At 52.7% G+C, this 18,881-nt stretch overlaps 2 protein-coding genes across 7 annotated transcripts; one reads left to right on the forward strand and one right to left on the reverse strand.

Annotated features, from left to right (window-relative positions):
• Positions 1–4,962: 4,962 nt before the first annotated feature.
• Positions 4,963–7,055, reverse strand: SAT2 (spermidine/spermine N1-acetyltransferase family member 2). 6 transcript variants are annotated; one of them, XM_025864279.2, is made up of 6 exons: positions 6,290–6,902; positions 6,096–6,147; positions 5,860–5,943; positions 5,667–5,768; positions 5,469–5,509; positions 4,963–5,336 (listed from the first exon to the last, which is right to left on the reverse strand). In XM_025864279.2, exons 1-6 carry the CDS (start codon positions 6,353–6,355, stop codon positions 5,169–5,171), a joined length of 513 nt encoding a protein of 170 aa, XP_025720064.1. In that variant the 5' UTR covers positions 6,356–6,902; the 3' UTR covers positions 4,963–5,168. The 6 variants fall into 6 exon arrangements, with proteins under 6 accessions (XP_025720064.1, XP_073737743.1, XP_073737742.1 ...); XM_073881642.1 differs by lacking the exon at positions 6,290–6,902 and adding an exon at positions 6,934–7,055 and having other exon boundaries at positions 5,667–5,943; XM_073881641.1 differs by having other exon boundaries at positions 5,667–5,943; positions 6,440–6,909.
• Positions 7,056–7,511: 456 nt separating this feature from the next.
• Positions 7,512–11,159, forward strand: SHBG (sex hormone binding globulin). Its single transcript, XM_025864238.2, has 8 exons — positions 7,512–8,094; positions 8,240–8,331; positions 8,479–8,668; positions 8,980–9,141; positions 9,386–9,548; positions 9,680–9,816; positions 10,504–10,717; positions 10,971–11,159. The coding sequence occupies exons 1-8, from the start codon at positions 7,981–7,983 to the stop codon at positions 11,117–11,119; spliced, it is 1,221 nt and encodes a 406-aa protein (XP_025720023.2). The 5' UTR covers positions 7,512–7,980; the 3' UTR covers positions 11,120–11,159.
• The last annotated feature ends 7,722 nt before the right edge of the window (positions 11,160–18,881 follow it).

The raw sequence follows: 18,881 nt of genomic DNA on the forward strand, positions 1-18,881 counted from the left end.
CCACCCAGGTACCCCCAAAAATAAGAATTGAAAAAAATGTTTTTCTAGGGGCACCTGGGTGGCTCAGTCATTGAGCGTCTGCCTTCAGCTCAGGTCATGATCCTGGAGTCCTGGGATCGAGCCCCGCATCGGGCTCCGTGCTCCGCGGCAAGCCTGCTTGTCCCTCTCCCACTCCCCCTGCTGTGTTCCCTCTCTCACTGTGTCTCTGTCAAATACATAAATAAAATCTTTAAAAAAAAATTTAAAAATGTTTTCCTAGAACTGAAGAAGATGAACTTCTAGGTTGCTAAGACCCACTGGGTTCCCACTAAAACTTTCCATGTAAGATTTCAGAAGCCTAGGACAAAGAGAAGATCCTAAAAGTTGTGGTTGGGCAAAGAGAGAAGGAAAATGAAAATAGGCTTCATACACACTTTATTTTCCAGAATAAGAAAAATTTCAGGCTTCTTAACAGCAACACCAGAAGCTTGAAGACAATGGAGAAATGCCCTCAGAATTCTTAGCGCAAATTATTTCCAACCTAGTATTTGATACCCAACCACAATGTCAGTTGAGCGTTAAGAGTAGAACAAAGACATTTTCAGTCTTACACGGTCCCAACACTTTTTTTTAAAGTTTTTAAAAAAATATTTTATTTATTTATTTGACACAGAGAGAGAGACATCGAGAGAGGGAACACAAGCAGGGGCAGAGAGAGAGGGAGAAGCAGGCTTCCTGCTGAGCAGGGAGCCTGATGCGGGGCTCGATCCCAGGACCCTGGGATCATGATCTGAGCCGAAGGCAGATGCTTAACGACTGAGCCACCCAGGCGCCCCTAAAGTTTTTATTTAAGTAATCTCTACACCCAATGTGGGGCTTGAACTCACAACCCCAATACCCTGAGATCAAGGGTCACATGACTTTCCACTGAGCCAGCCGGGTGCCCCGAGGTCCCAACAAAATTATCTCCCAAGTACTCTTTCTTAAGAAGCTCCAATCAAAATAAACGGAAAAAGATAAAGAGATAGGTTGGAGATAGGTTGCAGGAAACAGATCAATCCAAGAGAGGCAAAGGGAATCCCAAGATGGGTGTGGAGAGAGACCCAGCAATGCGGTCTGGAAGACCAGCCTCTCCGTGCTGGAGTCGGTCTAAAGGCTCTGCGAGAAAATTCTCAAATAGAAGAGATAAAATTCCTTACGTGTTTGTATATCCTTAGAACACATTAACACAACTAAAGAAGAATTTTGGAATAAATTAGAGTACACAGAAAACGAAGCAAACAAACATAAAGAACAAAGCAAGTATTAATTTCAGAAAAAACATAAATGGTAACAAAAGCTTAACTATCCACATGGGGGACACCTGGGGGGCTCAGTCAGTTAAGTGGCTGCCTTCAGCCCGGGTCATGATCCCAGGGTCCTGGGATCGAATCCCACATCGGGCTCCCTGCTCGGCGGGGAGCCTGCTTCTCCCTCTTTCTCCCTCTGCTTGTGCTCTCTCTGTCAAATAAATAAATAAATAAAGTCTTAAAAAAAAAAGAAGTAGGAACATTTGCATTTTATTTTTAGTTTGAGATATACAAATGAATCTAAGACAAAACATAGTAACGCAATTTAAACACTCAATTGAAAGTGATTGTCTGAAAAACTGAGGGAGTTGGGAAAGCTACTATTTTTTCTATCAGCCTTATAGAAGTATTTGTTTATATAAAATAATGTATATCTATGATAAAAAAGTACTGATAACCTCAGGGAAGGGGGCAGCTACAGGAGGAGGTCAGTTAAGAGACGATGGCAGGGGGCGCCTGGGTGGCTCAGTCGTTAAGCGTCTGCCTTCGGCTCAGGTCTTGATCCTGGAGTCCGGGGATCGAGTCCGGGGATCGAGTCCGGGGATCGAGTCCGGGGATCGAGTCCCGCATCATCGGGCTCCCTGCTCAGCAGGGAGTCTGCTTCTCCCTCTGACCCTCCCCCCTCTCATGTTCTCTCTCTCTATCTCATTCTCTCTCTCAAATAAATCAATAAATCTTAAAAAAAAATGATACGTTAAAAAAATAATAAACATTTTGGGGCACCTGGGTGGCTCAGTCGTTAAGCGTCTGCCTTCGGCTCAGGTCATGATCCCAGGGTCCTGGGATCGAGTCCCACATCGGGCTCCCTGCTCGGCGGGAAGCCTGCTTCTCCCTCTCCCACTCCCCCTGCTTGTGTTCCTGCTCTCGCTATCTCTCTCTCTGTCAAATAAATAAATAAAATCTTAAAAAAAAAAAAGAACTTCATTCCTCTTTAAAAAAAAAAAATAATAAACATTTTATTTATTTAAGAGAAAGAGCTCGAGTTGGGGGGAGGGCCGAGGGAGAATCTCAAGCAGACTCCTTGCTGAGTGCGGAGCCCGACTCGGGGCTTGATCCCAGGACCCTGAGATCATGACCTGAGCCAAAACCAAGAGTCAGATGCTTAACTGACTGAGCCACCCAGGTGTCCTTCCATGTTCCCTTTAAAAAGCCCTCCCCCTCAGTGCCCTCCCCTTTGTTCTTGCTGCCAAGGCCAGAATCCAGGCCCTTATCACCTCATACTGATCACACCCAACATCTGATAGAAACACCTCGTAGGAGGCTAATGAGGTGATGAGTGGGCAGGAGCCCAAGGCGAGGCTGTGTCTGAGAACGGAGTGATGCTGGAGTGCAGACATCCCGTGAAAATTGGCCAATACAGGGGCCAAGTCAAGAGAATAATGTGAAAATCATAAACTCCGAAAATCAAAGGCAAAACAAGATGGGGCAAGATAAAATTTGGCAGTATTGCTTCCTAGTTTATGCCCTTTTCTTCTGCATGAAGTTTTAAAGTTTAAAGTATTCTATTCTAGGGGCACCTGGGTGGCTCAGTCATTACGCGGCTACCTTCGGCTCGGGTCCTGGGATCGAGCCCCGCATTGGGCTCCCTGCTCGGCAGGAGGCCTGCTTCTCCCTCTCCCACTCCCCCTGCTTGTGTTCCCTCTCTCGCTGTCTCTCCCTGTCAAATAAATAAATAAACTATTAAAAAAGTAAAGTATTATATATATTTTTTGAAGATGTGATACATGGGCATGGGGCAAAATTCAGAAAATTCGAAGTGGTGAGTGGGAAAAGCTGTCCCCTGACCCCTCAGATCCTCTCCTCAGAGGTGACTACATTCTCTCTGCTTGTTTGTGTGTCTTTCCAGAAATAATGCATTCTGATGCAATTTAAGGTTAAAAAAAGCATCACTAGATAAACTGATCATACTTAAAAGATATAAACCCTGGGGTGCCTGGGTGGCTCAGATGATAAAGCCTCTAACTCTTGATTTCTGCTCAGGTCATGATCTCAGGGTCCTGGGATTGAGCCCTGAGTCAGATTCCCTGCTTAGCTCAGAGTCAGATTGAGGATTCTCTCCCACCCTGTCCCTCTGCCCTCCCCCAGCTCACAAGCACTTGCTTTCTCTCTCTCAAATAAATCTTAAATATATATACATATATATATACACACACACATATAAATCCCTGTCAGATTGAGATGAGCCAAGGCCATGAGACCGGATTTTTCTGGCTCCCAGCTGTGGAAGGGGATGACCAGCTTCATTATCTCTTGATGAAGATTGTCCTAAAGGCCCTTTTGCTCTAAATTGGTTTTAAGGGCCCCAAACTGGCACGACTCAGGAAGGGTTGAGCCCCTGATGTGTTCTGTTCGGCCGAATCTTTTTTTTTTTAGTTTGAATTTTAAGATGGATCTTCAATTCTCTACATTTCCATAGAAGTCTAGAGATCCTGTTTCTTACAATGTACACATTTATATTACCTGCCTACTCCCTTTCAGTGTCTAAATTATGGCCATTTAACCAATGGTTCATCAACAAAAGAAATAATATGCCACCATCAAAAGTGATGACAGATGCATGTTTAATAGCATAGGAACATAGATGTTTCTGATACATTGTTTTTTTGTTTTGTTTTTAAGATTGTATGTATTTATTTGACAGAGAGAGAGAGAGCAAGAGCAGGAACACAAGCAGGGGGAGCAGCAGAGGGAGAGGGAGAAGCAGGCTTCCCGCAGAGCAGGGAGCCCGATGCGGGGCTCGATCCCAGGACCCTGGGACCATGACCTGAACTGAAGGTAGACGTTTAACGACTGAGCCACCCAGGCGCCCTATGTTGTTAAAAAGTATATGATCCCGGGGCACCTGGCTGACTCAGTCAGTAGAGCATACGTCCTTGATCTCGGGGTCATGAGTTTGAGCCCTACGTTGGGTGTAGAGCTCACTAAAAGAAAAAGAAAGGTACATGATTCCACCCCTACCCACTTAACAAATTATGTGTATATATGGACGCTGAAAAAAATCTGCAGGATTGATACCAAAGAGTTAACAACAGTTAGTAGGTAAGGCTTTGGAGTCTATTTTTATTTTATATGTATATTCCAATTTTCCTACAAGAAACCCACAGTACCTGTGTAATAAGAGTATTATGAAAGTGGGACAGGAGCTTGTCTCCCTCCTTCTCTCCATGGGTCCTAGAGGTCTGTTTGGCTTTGCCGAACTGAAAATAAGGACTTTGTGACTTTTGAAAAAGAAAAAGCACGGGTGAGCTGATTTTTTTTTTTTTTTTTTTGGAACTTGAGGCAAGTGTTCCTTCCCTACACCTCCAAAACACCACCAGCAGGTGGCAGTCTGCTCCACGTGTTGAGCCAGTGGGCTGGATTCAGCCTGGGGTCCTGCACCTTGCAGTCCAGACACTGGAGGCCTTTGTCTGGGTCCCAAAATGGGACCAACAAGCCTGATGTGCCAAACTGGCCCCTTGCTCTTCTTTTCTCTGTATTCCACAGGTCAGAGCCAACACTCTGGCCCCCTGAGGGTGCACGTCGTCTTGGGCCCACCTTTACTCCCTGAAGCAGCATCCCCCTCCCCCCACCACACCAGGAGACTAGAACATTCCAGAAGGGTCTCAGGGTGGCTGAAGCTTATCGAGTCACGCACTTACAGTAATTCCCTTTTATTTCTCACCCTCAACAAGGAGGTGGAAAGGCCTCTGCCCGGATACTGCTCTGCCCCTAATTTGGGTATAGTCACTCTCAACCTCTCCTCCTTCAGGGAGGCCTGTGCCAGTGGACAAGAGTCTCTGCGGAGTGCTTGAGCTGGTGGGGAAGGAGAAGGTCGACCCCGGAGATCCCTAAGGAATGGCCTCACTTTTCCGCCAACTTCCTCATGGCCTCTCCTTCGAAGCGAAAGGCATGCCAGCCCTCGGTTTCAGTCAGATCCCGGGCTCCCAGGGCCTTGTACAGGGTCATGGCCCTCTGGTTCCAGTCCAGGACTGCGAGGCGGAACTGGGAACAGCCCTGATCCAGGGCCACCTGTGGGAGAAGACATCGCTGACTTTTCCTTCCAAAAAGGAAAAGGCATTCTCACCCTGCATTTGACCGGCGTGCCTCCCCTACGCGCTTGCTTTTCCAGGGCCTAACTCCTGGCCCCAACCCTCTCCTCACCTGAGCCACTTTTTTTATTATTTTCGAGCCAATCCCCTGACCTGTTGTGGGGAAAAACAGAGAAAACAAAAAGGGGGCGGGGGGAGGGGTTATTTCCGTTGAAGGGACTCAGAAGAGGACATAAGGCTGGGGTTAGGGGGCAGGGGCTGGAGGTTGGGTCTGGGTGGCTTTCCTCCCGCCGTGGCCCCGGCCCAGTACCCCGATATTCCGGCGTCACATAGATGTCTTCCAGATAAACGTTGCGCCCCTTCCACGTGCTGTAGATGAAGTAATACAGCCCATAACCCACCACACGGGGCCCTGAGATGGAGACAGAAGAGGGCACTGGGCGCCTGGGAGGGACCTCCGAGAGCTCCGGGACCGGGACCCTCCGAGGCCCTGCTGGTCTTACCCTGCGGCTTCCCGGGGGCGGGAAGAAGCTCTGCCACCAAACAGTGATAGAAAGGGTTCCCTCCGAAGCCATCTGCTCTCAGGGCTGCGGAGATGGGGATTGTGGCAAAGAGACAGAGAAAGGGCCTGGGTGTGCACCCGCCCGGCCTGGAGCTAGGGCCTTAGGGACCCATCCCTCCCCCCGCCCCCCCACCCCCCGCCGCCGCCCGGGCCAGGACGCGGGTGCTGGGCCCCCACCTTCTTCACTGATCTGCACCTGCTCCGAGAGTTTCTCGTACTCTGCCAGTTCCTACGGCAGCGGGGGACAGAGGCCGGATCAGGGCAGGGGACCCCTCCCGAGGCGGCCCCGACTCCCCGCCCAACCCCCTTCCCACGGCCGCGCCGCCCGCACCCCCTCGGGGGGACCCCGGTTCCTGGCCCGCAGGCGTCACCCGAATCAGCCTCAGGATATGTCCACAGTCTCCTTCCTCGGCCTCTCGGATCCGCACGGAAGCCATCTCGATCCCCGCCGTCTGGGACTGAAGTCCGGGCCCCTCCCCTCCCGTCCTGCAGGCAGGGGCCCTGCGAAAGGGCCTACGCACCGGGCCGGGACAGCCTGGGGGCGCCGCAGGCTGGGACCCGGGGGACTGGTGGGCGTGCGGGGGGTGCTCTCGGCGCCTCACCCCTGCACCCGCCGCGAGCCGGGGGAGTGCTCAGCGCCGGGGGCGCCGGGGGATCCTCTCGGCGCCGCACTCCTACAGCGACCCGTGGCCCTGGGAGTGCTCAGCACCTGGGGCGGCTGGGGGGGGGGATCCTCTCTCGGCGCCGCACCCCTGCACCCTCCCGGGACGCGTCCCGCCAGCCAATCAGCTGGCAGAACAGGCACGCCCGGAGGCCCTAGCCCTGCCCCCCACCGTCAGCCCCGTGACTGGGCCCCCGGGCAGGGGTCAAGGCTGGACTGCCCGCTCCCTCGCTGTTGTCGCCCGGGTGTCCCAGCCTCTGTGGGTGAAACCCCGCAGTTCAAAAGTCACCTCCCCTGGCCTTCCCCAAGTGAAGTGTGCAGTGATTTTCTGCTGTACTCTTCACTCTCGCTCACCCATCCAAGGGCCCCCGCGACCCTGCGTGAGTCCTAAGTCCCCCAGCTCCGAGAGTTGTCTCCTAGGGTGTCTCGAGTAGCTCCAGGTGTCCTTTCTCTCGGCGCCCTGGGATTTCAAAACGGGTCAGGGAGAGGGTGATGCATTTCTATTGGTAGATGGTGAAATCCCGAAATAAATGGAGAAGAGGAGATAATTCGGAGTGGGGGACGGGTCTTTTCTTAGAAGCCACTAAATCACACTCAGGGACAGAACCTCCCTCTAAGGCCAGCCTCAGAGGCCTGGGAAAACACTGAGGGAGGAGCTCAGAGCCAATACCAGGCACGGTGCCTGCTTATCTCAATGAGTCCTCCCTACAGCAACCCCATAAAGTAGGTACTATTTTTCACATTTTATGAACAAGGACACTAACAAGCACCATGAGTGGAATGACTTGACCAGACTCACCCAGCTGGATATTTAGTATGGCGGGTCTCAGCTGTAGTTCCTTTTTTTTTTTTTTTTTTTTTTAGGATTTATTTATTTATTTGGGAGAGGGAGCATGAGAGGGGTGGAGGAGCAGAGGGAGAGCGAGAAGCAGGCTCCCCACTGAGCAGTCCCAGGACCCCCGGGATCATGACCTGAGTCCAAGGCAGATGCTTAACCGACAGAGCCACCCAGGTGCCCCTCAGCTGTAGTTCTGACAGAGGATGCTCCTTGGGGTGCAGGGCAGGACTGTTCCTGGACCTCAGGCCCGCAGAGGCAGCCTCCCCTGGTGGGCAGAAGGCTTCAAGGACCCAGGTCAGGCTCTAGAGGAGGAGCGGGGAAGTGGGGCATCCTGTCTGAGCTGATACACTTTCCCAGCAGGGGGAGTGTAGTGGAGGAACTCTGTCCCTCCCCCGGAGTTGTCCTCAGAGGGGTCAGAGGGGCCAGAGGGTCAGTGCCCGGTCTCCTGCCCCCCTTCTTCCCCCCGGGGCAACCTTTAACCCAACACCGACTACAGAAAGGCTGCCTGCCCCCACACATTCTCCCCAGAGCTCTCTGAGCCGCAGAGAGGACTGCAGCTGACCATGGAGGGCAGAGGCCCGCTGGTCACATCGCCACGATGGCTGTCACTGCTGTTGTTACTGCTTCCACCTCCCAGCGACCAGGGACAGGCCCCGAGACATGCTGTCTCCACCCAGGTGCGGCTGTCGGGATGGGGTGCTCAGCCCACGTGCGGGACTAAGTGAGCTGCACTTGGCTCAGCTTCTGCCTTGTTCCCCCCCCACCTCTCCGTCCATCCTCATCCATCCTCGCGCTACCTTGTTTGTTTTCTCTCGTGGACAGAGGGTCCAGGACCCCCCTGCTGTGCACCTCAGCAATGGCTCAGGACGAGAGCCCATCAGCGTCATGACTTTTGACTTCACCAAGATCAGGAAGTATGAGGTTGACCTAGCCCCTTGACGGAGTCCCCGATCCTACCTTCCCTCCCTCGGATCTTCTCCCAGTCCTTCAGCCTCCCCTACCCCACTTTTACCCCCAGAGGGCATGCCCCATACACAGTCTTTCCTTCTCTGTCCTTCCAGAAGCTCTTCCTCCTTTGAGCTTCGAACCTGGGATTCAGAGGGAGTGATTTTTTATGGCGATACCAACCCAAAGGATGACTGGTTTGTGCTAGGACTTCGAGATGGCAGGTCTGAGATCCAGCTGCACAATCAGCTGGCCCAGCTTACAGTGGGCGCGGGGCCCCGGCTGGACGATGGCAGGTGGCACCAGGTAAACCAGATCCGGTCCCGAGGGGAGGGGTGTCCCGAGCTAGTCCACAGAAGGGGAACAGAAAGGAGTTTTCAGGCATCCCTTTCCCACTGTCACCTTATTCAATCTGCACAAAACCTCCATGGAGTTGCTATGCTTGTCCCCGGTTTTCCGGATGGGATTTCTGAGGCTCACGGCCCGACTGAGCCAAGGATGCTAGCTGACTCCACGAGTCCATGTTCTTTCTGCTATACTTGGCTGCTTCTGAAGAAGAAAGTGGTGGAGGCAGGCCCCAGGGGTTCTGAGTGGGCTCCGCTCCTTCCTCCCTGCAGGTGGAAGTGAAGATCCTTGATGATTCGCTGCTACTGAGTGTGGACAGGGAGGAGGTGCTGCGCCTGAGACAGGTCTCTGGGCCCCTGGCCAGCAAACCCCAGCCCATCGTCAGAATTGCACTGGGGGGACTCCTGTTCCCAGTCTCCAGCCTCCATTTGCCGGTAACTGCATCACAGGGCTGGGGACCAACCAAAGCTGTTGAAGTGTGGCTGGCTGGGGGACGGTGGGGGCCCAAAGCCACACTTTGAGCGAGCGAGAGAGAGAGAGAGAGAGAGAGAGAGAGAGAGCGCTACGTGGGAGAGGCCAAGTGCTTGTGACTCACAGCGGAGTAAACTGAGGGTGGGGAGGGCTCTGATGTCTTGAAGGCCACATCCCCGTGTCTTCCCTTCCCTCCACCGGCTCCAGCTGGTCCCTGCCTTGGATGGCTGCCTGCGCCGGGGTAACTGGCTGGACCCACAGGCCCAGACCTCGGGATCTGCTCCTAGTAGCAGCCTCAGAAGCTGCGCCGTCGAATCCCAACCTGGGACGTTCTTCCCGCCAGGGACTCGTGCAGAATTCAATCTCCAAGGTAAAGGCTGTTTTTCCCTGCTCGGCCAGCTCTGTGTCTGCCTTCCTCTTCTCCCTCGCAGCACTGGCTGCCTCCCTCCCTGAGTCCCCAGCCTTGAGTCCTCAGAGGGATCACTTCTCCCCCCTCCCCAGACATTCCCCAGCCTCATGCCGAGCCCTGGGCCTTTTCTCTGGACCTGGGACTCCAGCTGGCAGCAGGCTCCGGCCACCTCTTTGCCCTTGGGACCCCAGAAAACCCTTCTAGGCTCAGCCTCCACCTCCAAGATCAAGTAAGAGTGGGCGCTGCCTGTATTCAGTGGAGCCTGGGAGCAGGGGGGGCCTCCAAGTTGTCAATGTTAGGAAAGCTTAAGGTGGGGGGGGGTGGGCAGAGACACATCCTGAAGTTGCCTACAGCAAGCAAATGATATTTTATTTATTTATTTATTTATTAGATTTTATTTTTTAAAGATTTTTATTTATTTATTTGAGAGAGAGAGAATGAGAGATAGCACGAGAGGGAAGAGGGTCAGAGGGAGAAGCAGACTCCCTGCTGAGCAGGGAACCCGATGCGGGACTCGATCCCGGGACTCCACGATCATGACCTGAGCCGAAGGCAGTCGCTCAACCAACTGAGCCACCCAGGCGCCCTGATTAGATTTTATTTTTAAGGACTCTACACCCAACATGGGGCTCCAACTCACAACCCCGAGATCGAGTCGCATGCTCTATGAAGTCAGCCAGCCAGGCACCCCTATAAATGGCTTTTATCTAGATTGTATTGACTGGGGAGAGGTGTGGTTTTATGGACTATCAAGCCAGGGAAATCGAGGCAGCATTTAGGTGATTGAAATGGTCGGCAGACAGAAGGTAGAGCACAGAGGCCTCACTGAGGCAGAAAGGGATGGGGCCCCAGGGAGTTGATGCGGTTCATTCTTTCCATGCGCACCCCCTCAATCCCTTTTCTGCACACTCTGCAGAAGGTGGTGCTGTCCTCTGGGTTGGGGCCAGAGCTGGATCTGCCCCTGGTCTTGGGACTCCCTCTTCAGCTGAAGCTGGCTGCATCCGGGGTGGTCTTGAGCCAGGGGTCTAAGAAGGAGATCCTTGCTTTACCTGCCTTGGACTTGGACCTTGCCTCCCTCCTCAAGCTCTGGGTCCAGCCGCAGGGGCGCCTCTTCCTGGGGGCTCTGCCAGGTAAGACAGGGACTTTCGTGTTCCTCAGCACACCACTGGAAACAGCTAGAGGGAAAGGAAAAGACAGGCAAGCGTGTGGTTTTAGGGGAAGGAAACTTCTGGAAAGGGAGAAGAGAGGCCACAAGAAGAGAAGGGATAAAGGGCAGTGGGAGAAAGTGCTTTAAAAAAAACTTGAGGCAGTGAGCTGGGAAAGTGGGGGGCAGCCTGTGGGTCCAAGCTGCCCTAAGGCCCCCTCCGTGCCCCCTCCCTCTAGGAGAGGCCTCTTCGGCCTCCTTTTGCTTGGATGGCCTTTGGGCACAAGGCCAGAAGCTGGACATGGACCGGGCCCTGAGCAGAAGTCAGGACATCTGGACTCACAGCTGTCCCCAGGGCCCAAACAATAGCCCTGGCACCACCCATTAAATCCCCACCTAAGAATCTCCTTGAATGTCGCTCATTCATTTATTCAACAAGTATTCACTGGGCGTCTGCAATGTACCAGGCGCCCTGCTGAGCAGTGGGTTGTCCTGATGAGTACAAGCGACCCAGGTTCCTGGCCTCTGAGCGCTCACGGTTCCCCCGGGGGAGGCAGGCATCCAGCAAAGACCCACAAGTAAGTGGATGATTGGAAACCCAATAAGCGCCATAAAGGAAGGTCAGCTTTCTCATGCCGAGGCTGGTCCTGAGAGGTCCAGAGGGGAGGGACGCAATGGAATTCTCCGGTCCCTGAAATGGGCCACTGCTGTGCAAGGAAGAAGCAGCAGGGGGTGTGAGAGAGCCGTGGAGACAGCGGGGCAGGGGTTCTGGGAAAAGGGGTGGAAACAGCCGGGAGAGAGAAAAAAGGAGTGGAGCCTGGGGCGAAGCAGCCTGCATCACTCCCGGTCTTGGTCCACTTGCTGCATTCCCAGACGAATTCGTCTCTACTCCATTAAACAAGAGCTGGTTTATGCTGGTCCCAGCTGGGAGAAACAGACAGATTCAGGAATATCGCTGCCTTCAAAGAATATGGTGACTCAGGCCTCAGCCCCCAGACCTCTGCCGAATCCTGGTTCCCCAGCCCCTACCCAGGGCAGGCACCCTCCTGTCTCAGCCCCTAGCTTCCTGGGAAACCTTCAAGCCCAGACCTCCAGCCCCCTAGGGAGCCCTGGGGCTCCATCCCTCAGTCCCCACCTCTCGATCCTCATCCCTCTCTAGAGCTGTTGACCCATCCCCCATCTCCAGAACCCATGGGGATCCCAGCCTCCTGGCTTCTTAAAATGATTTTCCTACCAGTCACCCTGGCAACAGGGTGAGTCACTCACTGGACCCGCTGTCTCCTTCTGCAGGGATCAGCCAGGACCTAAATGACCCCAGGGTAAGGAGGCTCCAGGAGAGTCTCTGGGGCTGGAAGACACAAAGCCGAGGCTTCTCCTTGGACCCTCCCAATCTTGACTTTGCTGGTCTACAGGGGCCTCCAGCAGCAGGTGGAGTGTTCTGGAGAGCCCCGGGCAGGGCCAGGAAGCCCAAATTCAACTCTGGTCCCCTGGGCAATGTTTGGGGTCTGCCTGAGCCATTGAATATGTCCATTCAGCTGATATTTACTGAGCACCTACTGTGTACCAGGCACTGTTCTAGGCACTGAGGATGCATTGATGAAAAAAGACACAATCCCTATACTTTTCTTTTCTTTTTCTTATTTGAGAGAGAGAGAGAGAGAGAGAGAGAATGAGCACGAGTCAGGGAGGATCAGAGGGAAAGGGAGAGAGAAACCCTAGTGGACTCTATGCTCAGCGTGGAGCCCGATGTGGGACTCGATCCCACGACCCTGAGATCATGGACCTGAGCCAAAACCAAGAATCGGAGCCTTAAGGAAACCGCCTGCACCATCCAGGTGCCCTCACCATCCCTGTTCTTATGGAGCTTACGGTATGGGGGCGGTGGCAAACAAGTAAGGAAGATCATTTCAGATAGCAGTTAGTGCCGTGAAGGGAATAAGATCCTGTAACGTAAGCGAGGACAGTGGTAGACGGGCATGCATTGGCCGGGTGGTCAGGGATGGCCTCTCTAAGGCAGTGTCACTTGAGCAAAGACCTGAATAATGAAAAGAAACCAGTCCCATGGGGGCCTCAGGTGTGAGCCAGTGGGGAGGGTTAAAGGACCCTAAACACACCTGGGTCCCCATCACGGGGTGGTCCTGAGCAGCAACCTCCTGAACTTTTGTCCCTGAGGATTCTCCCAGGGACTGGCTTTTCTCTCCTCCCTGCACCCCACCCTGTCCAGGACACCGCGCCCCCAACCTCTCTTTCTCCGGTTTGCCCTAGATTCCAGGATTCCTGATTACCGTCCAGAGCTGTCTACACTCTTTCATTAAGACTGACTTTGCTTTGACACAGAGGCTGCCAGGCCCCCACCAAGGGCACCTTCAGTGCCTGCCCAGTGTTCTCTGGCTCTCCCACACCCCTACAAACCTTTCCGGAGCTTGGCAGCATACCCTGCAGCCTCCAGGCCTGGTCCACCCACTCACTCCACCCTGCGTGCTGCCTCTTTCTTCCCTCCCTCCTTCCCCTTCTCCCTCCCTCTCCTTTCCCTTCTTTTAAGCATCGAGTATTGGCTGTTGACCATACGCCAAGCTCTGTGTCAGGTAGTCCACAGGGACCCCGAAGATGAGTAAGACTCACTCTTGGTCCTGGAGACCCAGAGTCTTGGGAGAAAGGTAGAGAGACATGGGCAATGCTTGAATAGAGATCCCTATGAAGGGCCAGGGAAACTGGCTTCGAGTTCTACCAAGGGTCATCAAAGAGGTGAGCCATTGAACGTTTGAACTTGAACAAACGCCTCAATCTCTTGACTTTTCATGTTCCCCATCTACAAAATGGGAAAGTTACTCTACTGCAAGGCTTACTGTGAAGATTTGATGAGTCATGTGGACCAGATTCCTAGCCCTGAGCTTGGCCTCTAGTAAGTGTTCAGTATATGAGAGATGTTGCTTCCATTGCTATCATTAACCTCATGCATAGTTCTTGGAATAGAAGTCTGAGCCTGCCCGTATAAAAGACGAGGAAGGGTGTGCAGGGGCCGGCTCAGACGGGGTGAGGGCAGACTGAGGAGGCTCCTTGGGCCATGTGGTAAGTGGCCTTGTAGGTCCCGCTGAGGAGCCGGGGGGCTTGGTCTGGTCAGTGGCAGAACATCTGTGTTTGTCTCCTTTTTTTTTTTCCCCCAACTGTGGCATAACATACAATTTACCATCTTAAAAAAAAAAGATTAATTTTATTTGTTAGAGAGAGCGAGCGAGCACATAAGCTCTACAGGGGGGAGAGGCAGAGGAAGAGAGAAACACAAGCAGACTCTGAGCTGAGTGAAGAACCCGATGCGGGGCTCGATCTCACGACCCTGAGATCATGACCTGAGATGAAACCAAGAGTTGGACGCTCAACCGACTGCACCACCCAGGTGCCCCACAATTTACCATCTTTTAAAGAATTTTTCAAATTTGGGATGCCTGGGTGGCTCAGTCAGTTAAGCGTCCGTCTGCCTTCAGCTCAGGTCATGATCCCAGGGTCCTGGGATCGAGTCCCGCATCGGGCTCCCTGCTTGGCGGGGAGTCTGCTTCTCCCTCTGCCTCTGCCTCTCTCTCTCTCTGTCTCTCATGAATAAATAAATAAAATCTTTAAAAACAATTTTTTAAAAAGATTTTATTTATTTATTTGAGAGAAAGAATGAGAGAGAGAGAGCGCACATGAGAGGGGGGAGGGTCAGAGGGAGAAGCAGACTCCCTGCTGAGCAGGGAGCCCGATGTGGGACCCGATCCCGGGACTCCAGGATCATGACCTGAGCCGAAGGCAGTCGCTCAACCGACTGAGCCACCCAGGCGCCCAAACAATTTTTTTTAAAAAATTTGACTCTGGTTGGTTAAACTTTACCATCTTAACTATTTTTATGGCTCAGTGGCGTTTGAGTTTCTCAGTTTGGGACAACCATCACCACCATCCATCTCCAGAACTCTTCATCTTGCAAAACCGAAACTCTGTGCCCATTAAATAATAGCCCTCCACCCCCCCATCCCCACATCTGTGTGTTGGAGTTCTTTTTCCTTGTCTCTGCAAAGACCTATCTTGTTGGGAACCCAGAGAGCCGAATCCCTGGGATTTTGGGGGGCGGGAGGAGGACCAAGGGGCACAGACCTCATGACAGCCTCTGGATTTGGGAGAGCGGTTGTGGGAGCCCTTTTTTTTTTCTTTTAATTTTATTTTATTATGTTACGTTAGTCACCATATATTACATCATTAGTTTTTGATGTAGTGATCCACGATCCATTGTTTTCGAACAACACCCAGTGCTCCATGCAGAACGTGCCCTCCTTAATACCCATCACCAGGCTAACCCATCCCCCCACGCCCCTCCCCTCTAGAACTCTGTCTGTTTCTCAGAGTCCATAGTCTCTCATGGTTCATCTCTCCCTCCGATTTCTGTGGGAGCCCTTATTCCCTTCTTTCTGGAGATGGCTGGGTTCCAGGAAGGAGCTGGAGATTTGTAATGGCTCTTTTTTTTTTTTTTTTTTTTTTTAGATTTTATTTATTTATTTGACAGAGAGAGACACAGCGAGAGAGGGAACACAAGCAGGGGGAGTGGGAGAGGGAGAAGCAGGCTTCCTGTGGAGCAGGGAGTCCGATGTGGGGCTCGAACCCAGGACCCGGGGATCATGACCTGAGCCGAAGGCAGACACTTAACGACTGAGCCACCCGGGTGCCCCGGTTTGTAATGGCTCTTTGACCCCCACCCCTTCCTTACCATATTTCCCTGTGAACACTGATGCTGCATTTGGTAGCATGCTCCCTCCCGCCCCCCTTCATGCTGACCCGCACCTATAGGAGAAGAAGATGTACATGGGTGCAACAGGTACCTTCGGCCTCACCCTGAAATGCACGGAAGACATTCATTCTTTTCCGAGGGAGCCCGTGTATAGGATGGAGACTGAGCCAGCGGTCTGGAGGCTCTCCCCAGGCCTGTGTTTGCCAGGCCATGTGTGTTGAGGGTCGCTTCCAGGCCTCATCTCTCCGGATGGAGCCTGGCTCATTCCAAGGCTCCTTGCCTGATGAAAGAAAGGGCAAGTTGCCCCCCCCCCCCGCGGTTTCTAGAAGGGGCCATTCCATGTTGAAGCACAATTCAGCAACCAGACTTCGTCTTCCATAGTCCCGTGGGTTGCTTGGATATAGGAGGGTATATATGAAGAGTCTAAGACAAAGGCCTGTTCACAAAATGCTCAAAGTCTGAGCTTTCAGCCCAGTTACTCCAGACAAAAACCCAGGCATTAGACTTGACTCCTCTCTCTCTGTCACCCCCATTGTTCCTGTGATGGTCCTTCCAATGTAGATCCCGAACTTTTCCTCGTGTCTCCACCTGTAAACCTGCTCCCCTCATCTAGAACTTCCGTATCTCCTGCACAGCCTCCTGAGGAGCCTTCCCCCCTGGTCTCCTTGCTTCCCGTGGTCCACGCTCCACGCTGCAGCCCTGGTGATTTTCATGAACTCTCATCACATCACTCCTCTGCTTAAAACCCTAGAATTGCTTCTGTGATGGTTGGATTAAAATCCAAACTACGGGGCGCCTGGGTGGCTCAGTTGGTTAAGCAGCTGCCTTCGGCTCAGGTCATGATCCCAGGGTCCTGGGATCGAGCCCCGCATCGGGCTCCCTGCTCAGTGAAGAGCCTGTTTCTCCCTCTCTCTCTGCCTGCTTCTCTGCCTACTTGTGCTCTCCATCTCTCTGTCAAATAAATAAATAAATAAAATCTTAAAAAAAAAAATCCAAACGACGCCCTTTGACCTGTATGGTTTGGCTCCTGCCTCCCTCTTGGATCTCTGGGTGTACTGGTCTTGCCTTCCTTCATCGAAGGGCAGCTTGTGCACTAATCTTCCTCCTCCTGGAAGGAAGAGTCTTCTCCTACAGGTCCCTGTGGCTCCTTTGGGTTAGTCGGGTCCCACACTGACCCTTAAGCTCTTTGGTAAGGCCCTCCTGGACCATCCGGGGGCTCTCTGGCACATCATGCTGTTTTATTTTTCCTGCATAATATTATAATGCATTGTTTCATTTGTTTGCTGGGTTTTATTAGTTATTGGAATGGGAGTGTCCCAGGAGCACAGGGACCAGAACAGTGCCTGGCTCTAAGTAACTGCTCATTAGCTACGCACTGAACGAATGAATGGGAGTTGGGGCTGGACTCCTAAGGGTGGGCTGTCTTCCAGCATGAGGGAATGAAATGGATAAAGGTGTGAAGCCAGGAGTAAGCACAGTTTGTCCTGGGAGTGGCCGGCTCAGCTCCAGCGGAGGACGAGTTGGGTCCTAGTGGGAAAGGAGGTTGGGGACACACAGGCTGGGTCTCAATTGTGGAATGTCCCGAAGGAAAGACAAAAGAATCAGAACTCCATCCTGCAGGCTAACAGGAAGCCATTGAAGACCTATGAGGGGAGGAGTGGCCTAATTAAAACTGTATCTTGAGAAAATTAATCCAGAGCCTGCTTAGAGCCAGCTGTATAATTTGCAGGACCCAGTGCACAACCAAGATGTGGGATCCCTTGTTCAAAAAGCAGGGGAAAACGGCCAGTCACGGCACCGAAAAAGAAAATGTTTTCCTTTTCTTCTGGCGTTCCTTCCTCAAATTCTCATGGGACTTTTTGCTATTTAACGTTGTTTGAAATAAAGAAAAACTACCATTTTTCTACCTTCAGCTTTCTGATGAGCACAGAAGGACTGAAAGGAAAAGGAATTATGGGCAACTCAGCGCTCCCCTTCCTTCCATGTCATCCTTGCTAGCAGAAATGGTTGGCTCAGTCAGGACGTAGCTTGCACGACAGAGAAAGGGTAGAATAAGACACCTCAATCACCCATGTCTTCTAGAACACCACTGCCTTCTTTCTGTGTTCCAAGCAAGGTCCGCTTCGAACATAAAGTGTGGCCTCTCAGTGATCAGCACCCCGAGTGGTTCAGGTGTATGCATAACATACTTACCTCGTCCCGGCTTTGAATCTCGCTGAGCTCCCGTGTGTGGTGGGTCTGTGCCCAGGGAGCCTCACGAATGGCATGTTACCTGCATCTCCTCTGCTCACACGCACACTCCATTGTCCCATTGGACTTCACTTGCAAATTACAAGTTCAAAGATAAAATTATGAAGACTTACAAGGGAGTGACAGCAGAGCACTAAACCAAGCGCAAGGCTATTCTGAGCACCAGCCTTGTTTGAGCAGATCCCAAGTTCATGAAGCTAGGCTCAGGGGGAGGTGGGGGAGAGCATTCCAGGGGGAGGTTGACAGCCGGAATAGGCATTGTTGAGGACTAGAGCCAAGGATATTGGGTGATAGTTGAAAGGGGAAGAAACACTTCTCCAAGGGAAAGTGACAAGATTTGAAGAGAGATGAAAAGTAACAGATAATGATTCTTAAGTCGAGGTCTCTAGAGGCTCTCGTACCCCCCCTACTAGTCTGTGGGTCTCTTGAGCCCCAGGAGAACCGTGACTTTGCCTCCCCAGGGCTAGAGTTGCATAAGGTCTCTTGTAGGTACTCAATAAATGTTTGTCGATCCAAATGGGCAAATGGGGAAGGGGGAGTTCAGATATGGGGATGCGGGTGGGGACACACAACACCTGAGCACACCTGGGTCCAGGGCTGGGGTCTCAGGGCAATGCTAGGGCCCGGGAATGGGAATGTGGTGTCGGGAAGGGCTTCGCCCAGAGGGTGGGTGGGGACATGGGGAAGCTTCTAGGCTTGGAGAGGACCAGGGGCTGTGGAACTTGTGAAGGAGGTATGGGGGTGCTGGGTGGGTGGTAGCTGCTCCCCAAGGGGGATTTCCGTCCTGTGGTGACCCTCTGTCCATCTCTGTGTGGCCTGGTCTAGCCCTAGTGCCTACTGTTTGTCCTGGTCTCTGGCGCTTTCACTATTCCTCTCACATTTGGCCCTGTCCGTCTCCGGATCTTAGTCTCCAACGGCCGGCCTGGGGCCCCTTCTCAGCACAGAACGGCTTCCCTCTCCAGCTCTACGTCTCTCCGGGGTTATCTTTCCCTCTACTCCGCCCCGACACGCCCTCCAGCCCCTCCATCCACCTGATCCCGTCCAGTACCTGGGGTGGGGGGAGGGGAGAGACCTCCGGGTGCTGAAGAGGCGGCAGGGGGGCGGACCCAATCCCTCTCTCCATATTTGCATATGTATGAGGTCGCCC

Source organism: Callorhinus ursinus, unplaced genomic scaffold, assembly GCF_003265705.2.
Source record: "Callorhinus ursinus isolate GAN/ISIS: 27379988/994484 unplaced genomic scaffold, GSC_fseal_2.0 scaffold43, whole genome shotgun sequence".
Lineage (NCBI taxonomy): Eukaryota > Metazoa > Chordata > Mammalia > Carnivora > Otariidae > Callorhinus > Callorhinus ursinus.